This window comes from Saccopteryx leptura, chromosome 8 (genome assembly GCF_036850995.1).
Source record: "Saccopteryx leptura isolate mSacLep1 chromosome 8, mSacLep1_pri_phased_curated, whole genome shotgun sequence".
Lineage (NCBI taxonomy): Eukaryota > Metazoa > Chordata > Mammalia > Chiroptera > Emballonuridae > Saccopteryx > Saccopteryx leptura.
In genome coordinates, this window is record NC_089510.1 from 68,557,786 (window position 1) to 68,572,920 (window position 15,135).

The following is a 15,135-nucleotide window of genomic DNA, read 5'->3' on the forward strand; positions in this document are numbered from 1 at the left end:
CTAGATTGCAAAATCTCATTCAGTGTTGGCACCTGAAGATGATCATCCCAATTAACTGGCAGTTACAGGCTTTAGTGCAGAGATTATCAAATGTTAGCATGCCTCGAAAGCACCAAAGGGCTTATTAAAACTTACTGCTGGGCTCCACTTCTACAGTTTCTGATCTAACAGGTCTGAGGTGAAGACTCAAACTGCATTTCTAGCAAGTTCTCAACTGATGCCATAATGCTCCTGGGGATCAAACAGAACCACAGGCCTACTGCAGTGATTTTCAATCAGTGTGCCACAAGAATTTTTAAAATACTCTATACCCGATTAGTCAGGTGCATTGACCTCTTTTCCCTTAGACTGTCAAATAAAAAAACAACAGCCAACACCTAGCCATACAGTGTGAATGAATCAAAATAATACCTATTTTTTTTGTCAGATTGACAAAAAATATATCTTTTGGTATGCTGCAGAATTTTAGTCATTAGTTTATGTATGCCATTAGATGAAAAATGTTGAAAATTGCTGCTCTAGAAAAATGCATGTGGCTATGCTCAGATACATATATTAAGGTCAATTACAAATGAACTATTTTTATAGTTAAAAACTAGAAACAGCGGAGGACCCGGGTTCGAATCCCGGCCAGGGCACACAGGAGAAGCGCCCATTTGCTTCTCCACCCCTCCGCTGCGCTTTCCTCTCTCTCTCTTCCCTTCCCGCAGCCAAGGCTCCATTGGAGCAAAGATGGCCCGGGCGCTGGGGATGGCTCTGTGGCCTCTTCCTCAGGCGCTAGAGTGGCTCTGGTCGCAATATGGCGACGCCCAGGATGGGCAGAGCATCGCCCCCTGGTGGGCAGAGCGTCGCCCCCTGGTGGGCGTGCCGGGTGGATCCCGGTCGGGCGCATGCGGGAGTCTGTCTGACTGTCTCTCCCTGTTTCCAGCTTCAGAAAAAATGAAAAAAAAAAAAAAAAAACTAGAAACAAGTAAAATGTCTACTAACAGCAGAATGAACAAACTAAGATATCCTTGTAAAATGAAATAGTAGATAACAATAAAAATATACCACAGCTAAATACAAAAAAATGTACAAACTTCTCAAAACATTGAGAAAAAAAGAGAAAATACAAAGTATAACTTCATTTACAAGTTCAGAGAAAATCAAAATAAAAATGTAAATTTTTAGGGATGTAAGCATGTGCAGTAACAGTATATAGAAAGGCAAGAAAATATCATGAAAAACAGTATAATAAATATAAGAGCAGAGTACTATGATCAGGAAAGGATACAAAGGCAGCCTGGGGTACTGAAAAAGAAGTCTATTTCTTGATTGGGCCTCAGATGTTTGCTTTTTAATTTTTTATTAAGCTGTACATTTATTATTATTTTTTTTAATTTTATATATATATATATTTTTTTGTATTTTTCTGAAGCTGGAAACAGGGAGGCAGTCAGACAGACTCCCGCATGTGCCCGACCGGGATCCACCCGGCACGCCCACCAGGGGGCAATGCTCTGCCCATCTGGGGCATCGCTCTGTGGCGACCAGAGCCACTCTAGTGCCTGGGGCAGAGGCCAAGGAGCCATCCCCAGCGCCCGGGCCATCTTTTTTCCAATGGAGCCTTGGCTGCGGGAGGGGAAGAGAGAGACAGAGAGGAAGGAGAGGGGGAGGGGTGGAGAAGCAGATGGGCGCCTCTCCTGTGTGCCTGGGCCGGGAATCGAACCCAGGACTTCCGCACGCCAGGCCGATGCTATACCACTGAGCCAACCGGCCACGGCCTGTACATTTATTTTATGCACTTTTGGGGATGCTTTCTATATTTCAAAATTTAAAAATATTTTTAAAAAATCTAATGAGGCCTTGGCTGGGATGCTCGGTTGGGTAGAGTGTCATCTCAATATGCCAAGGTTGTGGGTTTGATCCCCAGTCAGGGAATAGGAAAAATACAAAATAATCTAATGAAACATGTTTTGTTCATATTGGAAAAACCAACCAAACTAAAGATTCCTTATCTGTAATCTACAGACCCAATCTAAATGTGGCTTTTAGGGGGTCTGTGGATCCCTGAGATTGTAAACAAAATTACGTAATATGTGCACACGCACAGGTCCAAATGTTTCATTAGATTCTCAAAAGAGGTCTATAATTCCAAAAGTGTTAAGAACCACTGTAAATACTGTCAGAAAACTTTATTATAAGGACTTTTACCCCTATATATTAAATATTGATTTTATTTACATTACTGAAGCCGTGTAAATTCTTCAACAAAGTCTATATACTTGAAATAGTGACCTTAAGAGATTAAAAAGTTCAAGGTTAGAAAAAAAAAAGTGCAGATGTTGGGAGAAAATCAGGAGAAATAACTGTACAGCAAAAATACTTCTTGGTTCTCCAGTGTGAGTTTTCTGCTGAGTAATTTGTTTGCTCACTGATTAGTTCATCACATTTCACATTATGCAGAGATGTCTGGAGTCCATGTGCTCAAACCGCTGCATAATGTAGATTAAGTGACATAAAGAATGAGCCATAATGTAACTATGGAAACTTAAAGGGGATGATGAAAGAAAAAAGAATACAAAATGATTAAAGGGAAAAAGATATAACTCAAGTAGGAGAAGGTTTTCTGGGGTTCTTTCATCAAGATATATTCATCTTGTTGTTAGCAGGAATATCGTAATATTAAATAACATATATATGTTCTCAATCCTATAGATGAAAGTGTGGAAATTACTTCAGACCACACATCTGATGACTGACTGTACTTCTTTCACACCAGATGTTTCATATAAGATGTGTTCACATTTCTGATCTTTCTAAACTTTATAACCACCAGGATGTGAGCAAAGTATTCATATCACATGCAATGTTTTTTCAGAGTTTCAGATCTCATTCTTTATCATTTTTCATATATATAAAAAATTAAAAACATGTTGAATAATCATATCTTTCACTGCATCTCTAAACCTATCATCAGAAGTTACCCCATCACCTGTTCTTTGCTACAAGGAGGAGGAAAGACGCTTTGTGGATATAAATATTATTTTCAAAACTCAGATTGCCTCAGCATCATTTATTACTGCTTTTTTTCCCAATAATCAGTGAATCATAAAAAAAAATTTCCACAAACCCACTAGCTCTGTTGGTTTTTGAGGTATACTGTACATTATGAACCTAAGGACACTAAAGTGAGGAGTGATTTGTGAGCCTGTTTTCAGAATGCGTTCTGATCATATGTTCATCGTACATTATTAGTCTCTCTGCTTGGGCATCTATAAGCATGTTTTTTAAAAAACTCGGTTCTCTTGCATTCTTCTTCTTCTCTTTTTTTTTTGAGAGAAGAGATGCATCAACTTGTACTTTTTATTGTTCACTGATATTTTCTCATACGTGCCTTAATTGGGGGGGGGGGGGTGGCGGGAGGCTCCATCCGAGCCAGTAACCCCTACCTCATGCCAGTGACCATGGGATCATTTCGATGATCTCATGCTCAAGCCAGATAAGCCTGCACTCAAGCCTGTGACTTCAGGGATTTGAACCTGGGTCCTCAGCATCCCAGTCAACAAACTTTATCCACTGTGCCACCACTGGTCAGGCAACTCTTGCATTCTCATAAAATACATGCATAAACAAAATCAGAATCTTCTCTTACATAAGGAAGAGAAATACATCAGAAAGAAAAACTCATTAAGTAATTTTTCTAAAATTTCATTGGATGATTGGGTAGAATAGCTCCCATTATGTATTAGAGAAAAAGACCAGGAATTCTCTCAGGATCATTTTAAGAATATTGTAAAAACCCACTAATATTCCCAGTTTGTCAACCAGATGACTGAATGAAAATGAGTTATTTTCAGAAGTCATGATATAATAACTTGTATATGACATAGATATTATGAATACAAATATAAGATGGAATAAAGTACCTGAAAAAGATGTTAGTCTGCAAGTAAATCAACTTAATAATATGACAACTGCCATTGCTGAATTAGCATAAATTTAATTTGAAAGACAGTCATACAAATGAAGAAGTTTAAAAAATTTAGTTGAATTAGCACCTCAATGTGATCCATTGCTTTCTGCCAAACAGACTGCTTCTCCTCTGCACTGTGTCCAGGAATGGATAAGATATTATGAATATAGTTAAAGACTTCTTCCTGAGGAGCATAAGAGAATATAATTTATTCAATCATTCACTCAAACAATATTTACTCACTATTTACTATCTGTACCAGTCTTGGTAAATATCGATTATTTGGAGATGGAAAACCATTTGGAGATAGTTAACTGATAGACAATTGACACTAAAGAGAAAGAGTAAATTGTTTAAAGTTTAGGGTAGACTCTTTAAAAGTTGCAAATCTGTTCCAATTTATTTTGGTCTCAATTTCATTAACCTAATAAGGAAATAGCATGCTTAGTCTTGGGGGTCCCTGTCTACATTCCCAGTTTCATCTCCAGTCACTCCTGTGGTGTCTATTACGCTCCACTTATGCTGATCTTCGCTTCATTTCTAGGATCTCTATTTAGTTTCTTGAACATGTCAAAAATTTCCCCCACCTCAGGGCTTCTGCATATATGATTCCTTGTCCCAGAACAATTTATTGTTGCCTCTGCTGGCTTCTTCTCAAATTGCAATGTCAGTTTATGTCACTTCCACTGAGATTCCTTCTCTGGCTGCTGTGTGTAAGTCAGCTCGCCCATCATCCTCTAAAGTTGCACCCAACTTCTTAAGCACTCATGAAATTTGTAATTATATGTTTGGTTTCTTACAGTCAGTCTCCATCACTAAACTATAAATTTAAAATGGCAAGAACTATTTTTTTTCCTTTTTATTGAATTCATTGGCGTGACACTGGTTAACAAAATTATACAGGTTCAGGTGCCCAGTTCTACAACCCATCATCTCTACACTGTACTGCGTGTTCACCCTCCAAGTCAGGTCTCTGTCCATATGATTTATCCCCCTTTACCTCTTCCACATCTCCCCACCTCCCTAGCCCCAGCAATCACCACACTTTTGTCCATGTCTGCGAGTTTTTTTCTCCTTTTCTTCTTTTTTGCTCAATCTCTGCCCTCACCCAGGCCTTTCCTCATATCGGTTTTAATTATCAGTATATATTAATAGCAGACACTCAATAAATAAATGAAACTACTAAATAAATGAAAACCTGATATATCAAACATATGTCCAAATATTTCTACTGAATAGCTATTTCTACTGGTTGGGGCTTGGGGGGGAGGGGCAAGAGAAAAGGGCAAACAGTCTCTCAACTTACCTCTCTTAGTGGGTCACGTAAGTAGCAATCAATAATTTTGTCATATTGGTGTTCTCGTTCATACATAAACTCACAAATTTGATAGCTAGAACATAAAAGGAAATAGTTCAGTGTGCCAAACAGGTGAGTAGTTATTAGCTTATTGTTTCAAGAAATTTTCTCAGGCATACAGGTTAGTATAAAAAAAATAAAAATAAATATGGTAAATGTTGTTTCTACTTTTAAATAAAGTTATAGTATCTAAGGGAATGAAGAGATGCCATTCCTCTAATTATAGGTTTAACATGCTATTGAATACTATGTTTATAAGAAAATTGAAAACTGAGTACAAAATAATATTAAAGCAATATGTGCCAAAAATTGTTAATATATTAGATATTAACTAATTGATTATATGAAGTTTCTCTATTCAGAATTAAATGTCAGGTGAAATATTCAAAAACTGTATAAATTATAGTGCTAAAATATTGTATGTTATTTGCTATATTAAATTCTGCATTGTTCATAATATATATAAATAACTGTTAACATCTATAAAATACTATGGAAATTGTAAGTTAAAAATGACTAAAATAATAAATCATAAGACTGCTATTTAATTTTTTAATTAAAACAAATATACAAACACTTCAAATTTACTCACTGTTAATTTCTGCAAATTTTACTAATTTCTCTATTTAAAAAGCACACACTTTAACCATAGGGGTTTTTTTTGCATAGCTTTTCTTAATAAAAAAAAATGGCAATGCATCAATAAACTGGGCTCCTAGTTACAGAAACGTAATTTAATAGTTGTAACTAATACATGACTTTAAAACAACTTACAACTCTGCTTTTTCTGCCATACAGATGAGCCGACTCTCTTCAAATTGAACTATGCCTCCAGCCTGCAGCAATTCTAAAAGGACCTGAACATGTAAAAAAAAATGAGCAAAAAACTTTAAAATCTACTTTTATTTACTAGCTGTTTAAGAGTCCATTCTGCCACACAAAACTGCATAAATTATAGTGCTAAAATACTGTATTTTATTTGCTATATTAAATTCTGCATTGTTCATAATATATATAAATAACTGTTAACATCATAACTGAAACATTTTTTCTTTTGTCTTATTACTTGCTGATGTTTTGGCTTGGCTTTCACATATATAACGGGTTAGACTGCAATGAGAATGTTGATAATACTATATTTAAGTCTCATAAAAAGATTAATGGATCTATGTTTCAAACATGTGTAAGGAATGTCACAGTATTTGCAAATAAAGTCTTATTAGAACATCTAATTGATCCTCCATTTAGCTAAAAATGTCCATATATATTCTTTTAAGAAGTGAATTTTTGTCTAGAGCTTTAATGTCTTATAATTCTTATGGTTCTTTATGTATTATGGTCCACAGGTAGTCTGCATGTTTACATGTTATTTTTTCTAACGAAGCATTGGTGTTTCTCATAGTAGCATTATTCACAAGAATGAAAAGGTGGAAACAACCCAAATGTCCATAAATAAGTGAAGGCCTAAACAAAATGTGGTATATACATATAATGGAATATTATTCAGCCTTCAGAAGGAAGGAAATTCTGACACATGCTACAATATAGATGAACCTTAAAAATACTAAGCGAAATAAGCCAGTCACACACACAAAAAGATTCTATATGATCAATTCCATTTATATGAGGTACGTAAGATAATCAAATTCATGGAGACAGAAAGTAAATGATGGTTGCCAGGAGTTAGGGTAGGAAGTAATGGGAGTTATTGTTTAATGGGTACAGAGTTTCAGTTTAGGAAGATAAAGTTTTAGAGATAGATGGTAGCAATGGTTGTACAACAATGACAATATACTTAATGCCACTGAATTTATACTTAAATGGTAAAAAAAACAATTTTTATGGTATATACATTTTTTTTTATTATTATATAATTTTATTTTTTTAATGGGGTGACATCAATAAATCAGGATACATATATTCAAAGATAACAAGTCCAGGTTATCTTGTCGTTCAATTATGTTGCATACCCACCACCCAAAGTCAGATTGTCCTCTGTCACCTTCTATCTTGTTTTCTTTGTGCCCCTCCCCACCCCCTATCCCTCTCCCATTCCCCCCTCCCCCCCGTAACCACCACACTCTTATAAATGTCTCTTAGTTTCACTATTATGTCCCACCTACGTATGGAATAATACAGTTCCTGTTTTTTTCTGATTTACTTATTTCGCTTCGTATCATGTTGGTATATACATTTTTACCACAATAAAAAACAAGCGCTGGGGTTCATATAAATAACTTCACAACACTAAGTAGCTGAATAAGAAATGGTGACTAGCACCTGACCAGTGGTGGTGCAGTGGATAAAGCATCAACCTGGGACACTGAGTACCCAGGTGTGAAACCTTGAGGTCACTGGCTTGAGCGTGGGATCATTAACATGATCCCATGATCACTGGCTCGGCTTGAATCCCCTAGTCAAGGCACGTATGAGAAGCAATTAATGACCAACTAAAGTGATGTAACTACAAATTGATGCTTCTCATCTCCCTCCTCCCATCCTTTCTCTCACCAAAAAAAAAAAAAAAAAAAAAAAAGACTAGGATGTGATATTCATCAATATTTATAAATAAACCTCAAAATATAGTATAATCATTACATAGTCATTAGGTTAATAGGAGAAAGCTCTCCCTTATATTTAAGTTCACGATCCAGAGTAATATGACCCTTCTCAGAACTCCAGGGAACCATTTAACAAAGCAATTTTTTAACATAGGAAATTGATTACTTTCAAGTTTAAAAAAAAGAAAGAAAAAAAATGAAACCTATCCAAACTATACATTACAGAACCCTTATTTAATCCATTTTGAGTATTATAATGTACTGTTATATAGAATATCTATGGAGTCAAGTTCATCTGCTGAAGCATCAATTTTGAATAACATAATAGAAATCCATTGTTGGAGCCAGTCTTGTCAACCTACTAGAACTGAGTGTCAAATTTTCAGGAATTCTGTAAGTCAATTGTTAAACACAGTCAATGTTAAAAATTAAGTTTAATAAACTCACAATTAACTAAATTAAATTAAAAATAAAAGTAAATAGTAGTCAAAACTCACCATTTTGTAATTATCTTACTACGTTTTTCTATGTATGCTCTTGAGGTTAGTTACTGTAACTGAATCTGTATGGGGAAATATTAATTAGGCTGTCGCACTATGCATCTCTTCCTAACTCTATGATGACTGGCATCATGTTGGGAGTGCTGACAACATGGAAAATGGCAAATTCTGCAAATCAGGGCTTTTTACATTTTTAAAGGGTTGTAAAACAAATAAACAAAGACTATGTAACAGATACTACATGTGGCCCACAAAGCCTGAAATATTTACTCTTTGGCTAGTTACAAAAAAAGGTTGCCAATCCTTGGTTATTGAAGTGACGGAGATCATGTTTATAAAGCAAACTTAAAAGAGTGCATGCTATAGCCATTACATTGTGGATATCACAAAAAATTAAGGAGTTATTTTTTAAATATTCAAACATTGTTATCTGATTCAGCCAAGAAGTCACTTCTTTGATGAATGAGTGAAGTCCTGACTCGCTTTCACTGCTGCACTTTCACTTTATTCATTTACATAAATGAAAATATCAACCAACAGTCACATTAGAACTACTACACTTGAGGAGCTAATTGTTAAACTTTTATCAGCACTCCACTGAAAAATAATAAAAATATTGTACAAACAAGTTTTGATATATAACACCCTGTACAAGGGAAAAGTGATGGATTAGAAGGGAAGGAACTGGTTTCAAATCTTAGTTGTGAACTTCAGCAACTTACTTTATCAGTTTCCTATATTTCTAAAATGAATAAAAAGAGAAACTAGATATCCTTGAAGGGGACTCCCAATGACCTTACTATGCATTGATTACTTTTAAGGTTTGGCTTTTACATTTAGATTTGATTTTTAGTTGTGTTTAATTTAGGTTTTTTTGTTTTTTTTTTTTCTGAAGCTAGAAACAGGGAGAGACAGTCGGACAGACTCCCGCATGCGCCGGACCTGGTTCCACCCGGCACGCCCACCAGGGGGCGACGCTCTGCCCACCAGGGGGCGATGCTCTGCCCCTCCGGGGCATCGCTCTGTTGCAACCAGAGCCACTCTAGCGCCTGGGGCAGAGGCCAAGGAGCCATCCCCAGCGCCTGGGCCATCTTTGCTCCAATGGAGCCTCGCTGCTGGAGGGGAAGCGAGAGACAGAGAGGAAGGAGAGGGGGAGGGGTGGAGAAGCAGATGGGCGCTTTTCCTGTGTGCCCTGGCTGGGAATCGAACCCGGGACTTCTGCACGCCAGGCCGACACTCTACCACTGAGCCAACCAGCCAGGGCTAATTTAGTTATTTATATAAAAAGTTTTTATCATTTTATCTAGTAACACCATGCAAAACATGATCATCTTTTTCTGCCAGTAGATAAATAGAAAAAAAATAAAGGTTCACATTACTATTGGTTTTCAATGTAATTTAAGAGATAAGCAAAATTTTAGCAGCTGTTCTTTTCTCTGAGATAGTCTGCTGCAGTCACTGGGCCACAACAGTGCAGAGAAAGAAGTCACTGTTGCTATCCCATGTTCTTTATCTGAGTCTCAACCTCCCAGCTGTGCACTATTACCATAAAATATCAGCATAGTTATCAAAGTTATTTAATTTTTATAGCTTATGTCCAAAAAGTCTGGCAATCAATTTTAAGTAGGTTGACTCTCCTAGTGCTCACAATTATAATGGGTAAACTTTTAAAGAATCCTACTCTTAGATGGGACCCAAAAGAAAGCTGCATAAGTAGAAAGAATTGGTCATCAAGCAGTTACTATGTCACAGTGATTAGTGGAGGAAGGAACAGATAGTCTCTAGATCAGGGGCCCCCAAACTTTTTACACAGGGGGCCAGTTCACTGTCCCTCAGACTGTTGGAGGGCCGGACTATAAAAAAATTATGGGCCCTGGCCGGTTGGCTCAGTGGTAGAAGCGTCAGCCTGGCGTGCAGAAGTCCCGGGTTCGATTCCCGGCCAGGGCACACAGGAGAAGCACCCATCTGCTTCTCCACTCCTCCCCCTCTCCTTCCTCTCTGTCTCTCTCTTCCCCTCCCACAGCCGAAGCTCCATTGGAGCAAAGATGGCCCGGGCACTGGGGATGGCTCCTTGGCCTCTGCCCCAGGCGCTAGAGTGGCTCTGGTCTCGACAGAGTGACGCCCCAGAGGGGCAGAGCATCGCCCCCTGGTGGGCAGAGCGTTGCCCCTGGTGGGCGTGCCGGGTGGATCTGGGTCGGGTGCATGCGGGAGTCTGTCTGACTGTCTCTTCCCGTTTCCAGCATCAGAAAAATACAAAAAAAAAAAAAAAAAAAAAAAAAAGAACAAATCCCTAGGCATACTGCACATATCTTATTTTAAAGTAAAAAAACAAAACGGGAACAAATACAATATTTAAAATAAAGAACAAGTAAATTTAAATCAACAAACTGACCAGTATTTCAATGGGAAGTATGCTCCTCTCACTGAACACCAATGAAAGAGGTGCCCCTTCCAAAAGTGCAGCGGGGGCTGGATAAATGGCCTCAGGGGGTCGCATGCGGCCCGTGGGCCATAGTTTGGGGATCCCTGCTCTAGATAGTCCTAAAACAGTGGGGCTAAAGGATACTCCCACAAGCTGAGTGTCCTAACACTCAGTATCCTGCAGTTCTTTCTGGTTCAGGGCCATAGCAGCAAGGAGTGGTTATCAGATTAATGACACTGGTGAAGAGCAGGATTATAACAGGTGCTAATTATTGCTGCACATGGAGAAAGATGAAGTATTCTCTTTGATGTTATATTGAATGCAAGACAAGTGCAGTCAGCGTAGGAATTTAGTGTTATATAAGCTCCTTCCTTTTATATGCACTTCTAACTAGCTTAGCATTTAGATTTGGCACAAGTCATTTTCCCTTTTTGCCTAGTGAGGACTACTAGCACAGAAGGATTCTTCCTGGTTTACTCTATCTTCTTTCCTACTCTTTAGCAAAAGAAGTTCTAGCAATTCATACCTGCTGTCTTTCAGAGTGTCGGGAATCATCATCAGGACTACAGAGGAATTCAAGGACCTGGTGAAAGAAAAGGCATTTTTTATTGGATATCAGCATACATGCTATGACACTAGCAATGAAAACAGCAACTATCCTTTCTCTCCCTCCAATTCATTCATACCTGACCAGAAAAAAATACCACAGGCATATGGTAACTTCCCTGACTGGCACAGTACATGACACCGGAGGTTCAGGTATGCTACTATTTCATATCTACCTTACAAACATTTCTTTACTGTTTAGAAACATGATTAAAGGCAGTGTCATATACTCATCTTAACTTTAAGATCACTGATACCACGGACCAACCAAAGCAGGAACTTTGGAGTCAGGCCACTTAAATTTGAATTCTAACCTTATCAACACTTAATAGTAACAGTTATTGCTAATAACAACACTTATTAACCTTGGATGAGTGATTTAACCTCTCCAGTCTTTAGTTTTCTCATCTGCAAAATGAGATAACAGCTATATCAATTACAGAACTGTTAGGAGCATTGAATTAATAAACACATATAAAACTCAGGAACAGGTCCTGGCCAGTTGGCTCAGCGGAAGAGCGTCGGCCTGGCGTGCAGGAGTCCCGGGTTCAATTCCCGGCCAGGGCACACAGGAGAAGCGCCCATCTGCTTCTCCATCCCCCCCTCCTTCCTCTCTGTCTCTCTCTCTTCCCCTCCCACAGCCGAGGCTCCATTGGAGCAAAGATGGCCCGGGCGCTGGGGATGGCTCTGTGGCTTCTGCCTCAGGCGCTAGAATGGCTCTGAATGCAGCAGAGCAACACCCCGGAGGGGCAGAACATCACCCACTGGTGGGCATGCCAGGTGGATCCCGGTCGGGTGCATGCGGGAATCTGTCTGACTGCCTCCCCGTTTCCAGCTTCAGAAAAATGAAAAAAAAAAAGAAAAAAACTCAGGAACAGAGCCTGGCACTATGAAGTGCTCAATAAATGCTAATCATTATTAGCAACTATCTACGGATAAAAGAAAGTATTTTCATTGCCACCTGTGGATAGATAGAAGCTATTTAACTGGGATTAAGAGATATCTTTCAGAGTCAAAGTCATTTGTAAATACATTCAGATTTTATAAAAATAATCTCTCCTCCAGATGATCAACATAATTTATTACCAGTGAGATGGGTTATTCTTAAATTGGAAAATTCTTGAGCAAAGAAAGCTAGGCAATTTGGGGTAACAATACGGAGAGAACAGAATCTCTATACTAATCTCCACAAACCACACTCCCTTAACACCAAGTTACTAGGCAAAGTCATACTACCCAGATATATCATTAAAACAATAAAAACCTAAATTAGATCCAAAATGAAACCAAAACATGTTTCTCCCTGATAAGACACTTATCCAGTTGGCTATTATATTTAAAAACCATGTAATCCAGTGATTTTTTTTTTATGTTCAGTAATATAATAAAAACAATTCTATTTCTCTTTGTTAAAAACACTCACCTGATCAAAGAGAGTTCTGTTTACAAACAAAGTGTTGTCAGGCTTTGCTAGCTGTCGGGCAAGGAATGTAAAGAGACACCCTACTTGTGAGGGTGTAAAATCTGAATTCTCCACCATGACCTGATGAGCGAAAGAGACCATTTATTCAATACACCATCTGGTTTGACACAAAAAATACACAATTAGAAGGGCTGGGGGAGCCTGATTACCAAAGACTCATGAAATGATTCTTTTGTTAACTGTGCAACAGTTGAGTGCAATACCATTTAGAGAAAGAACCCAACTACTTGCATACTCTGAAAGGAGAGCATTTTAGTGATTTTAGGCATATTTCTAGACACAATTTAGATGAGAAATGAACTGTTAGAGAGGTAACTTTCAAAGATAAATTAATCATGTTTTCCTCTTGAGTTGTTACAAGAGAATCTTACTAAAATTAATTTAATTTAAAGAACCCCTACTAAAAATGTGCCCATCAATATAGAAAGAAGGGAGTTGCTTTGGGGTTTAAAGGTAAGACAACTTGAGAGTGAGGGTATCCCAGGAAAAAGTCATATCAATGAAGTGAATAGATTCTCTTTGTTTATAAAGCAGTTTCTTAAACAGATGGTTTTGCATAATGGGCTTTTTACAATCACACACAGTTATAAAATCACAATCATTCCTCTATTTTAAGTGAGCTCTCCTATCCTGAGTACCTACTATGTATCAATATAAGATGTTATGGTAGAGGCTACCTGAAGATGGCAGCAGAATAGGCAGACGCACAGACTCACAGCTCACACCACCAAACTGGATTACAAACTAATTTAGGAACAATCAGCGTGAAAAACCAAATCTGTACAAGAACAGCTCTCAAAAACCAAGGAGCAAAGAAGAAGCCACAACAAACCTGGTAGGGAGTGCCTGAATCTCCCCTGCTTACAGGAACAGAGGGGTGGTGAGGCTGAGAGCCCAGAAGAGATCTCACTCCAAGGAAAAGAGCAGTAAAAACTGCTCACAGCCACTTGCCTGGCAACCAGGGAACGAGGTGTGTAGAAAGGGCCTGCTTGCCTTCCAAAATGAAAGGGGAGAGAGAGACAGACAGTGAGGGGCAGAGGAATGAAGGGGAGGACCAGAAAAGCTGACTCATTCAGTGCTGGGGGTGGCCATAGCTGGGGAAGGGACTGATCCTTCCACAAAACTAAAATCATAGTGCTTCCAGGGCACAGATCTCCAGACATCTCTCCAGCTCCAATCAGCGCAATAAGGCACAGCTGAAAACAAAAAGTGGGGAGGAGGCACAGTAACTCAGGTCTCCACAGAGATCTAAGATACACCTCCGCATACTAAAGCTGAGAAAGCAACCCGCCCCCAGAGAGATTAACTGGCAGAAGAGGACCTCAGAGCCTCAGATTACACCAGAGGTCTCAAATTCGCGGCCCGCGGGCCGCATGCGGCCCGCCAAACAATTTTTTGCAGCCTGCAGACTAATCCACGAACTACAATTTCTGTTGGTTTTGTGACACTGAAAAGTGTTGCGTAACAGTTGCCTTTTGTAGACCTAGTGCAGCCCGCCGAACGGCTGTGATCTTGCTCTGCAGCCCACATGCTGAGTTGAGTTTGAGACCCCTGGGTTATACCCACCGCATTCCTAGATACAGTTTCAAATAAGCCCCCTGCTGAGATCAGCAAACAAGACAATCACCTGCTAAGAAAACAAACAAATCAAGACTTCAAAGCGACCCAAATTCAAAAGTGGATTACAAATAATAACTGATGCCAATCCAAGAAGACCTAGAAATAACACAAGAGAAAACTGAAGGCAGACAACACCAAGCCTAGAAACAACCAGCTCTACAAACAAAACACCCAAACACACAGACATAATGAGAAGACAGAGAAGTGCAATCCAAATGAAACCACAAGAGAAACCTCCAGGAAATGATCTGAGTGATATGGAAATAACCAAACTTCCGATGCGGAGTTCAAAATAATGATTGTAAGGATGCTTAGGGATCTTAAAGCAACAATGGACGGTCATTATGAACACCTAAAGAAATAGCAAGTATAAAAAAGGATATTGAAATATTAAAAAAGAATCAATCGGAGATGACAAATACAATATCAGAAAGGAAGACCACAATGGAAGGAATTAAAAACAGGATTGGATGGAGCTGAGGATCGAATCAGCGAGTTGGAGGACCACTGGAATGAAGGCATGAGAGCAGAGAAGAAAAAAGAAAAGGGACTCAAAAAGTCTGAGGAAACTCTTAAAGAGCTCTGTGACAACATAAAGAGAAATAACACCTGCATCATAGGGGTTCCTGAA

General features: G+C 38.6%; 1 protein-coding gene across 3 annotated transcripts in view; it reads right to left on the reverse strand.

The window, feature by feature from the left end:
• Window positions 1-15,135, reverse strand: part of VPS8 (VPS8 subunit of CORVET complex) — a 397,311-nt gene that overhangs the window by 169,222 nt on the left and 212,954 nt on the right. For all 3 annotated transcript variants that reach the window (XM_066346811.1, XM_066346813.1, XM_066346812.1), the window contains exons 29-33: window positions 12,825-12,944; window positions 11,322-11,378; window positions 6,087-6,169; window positions 5,262-5,346; window positions 4,041-4,139 (exon numbers count right to left, since the gene is read on the reverse strand). In XM_066346811.1, coding sequence (XP_066202908.1) covers window positions 4,041-4,139; window positions 5,262-5,346; window positions 6,087-6,169; window positions 11,322-11,378; window positions 12,825-12,944 — 444 coding nt within the window. The remainder of the gene's footprint in view (window positions 1-4,040; window positions 4,140-5,261; window positions 5,347-6,086; window positions 6,170-11,321; window positions 11,379-12,824; window positions 12,945-15,135) is intronic.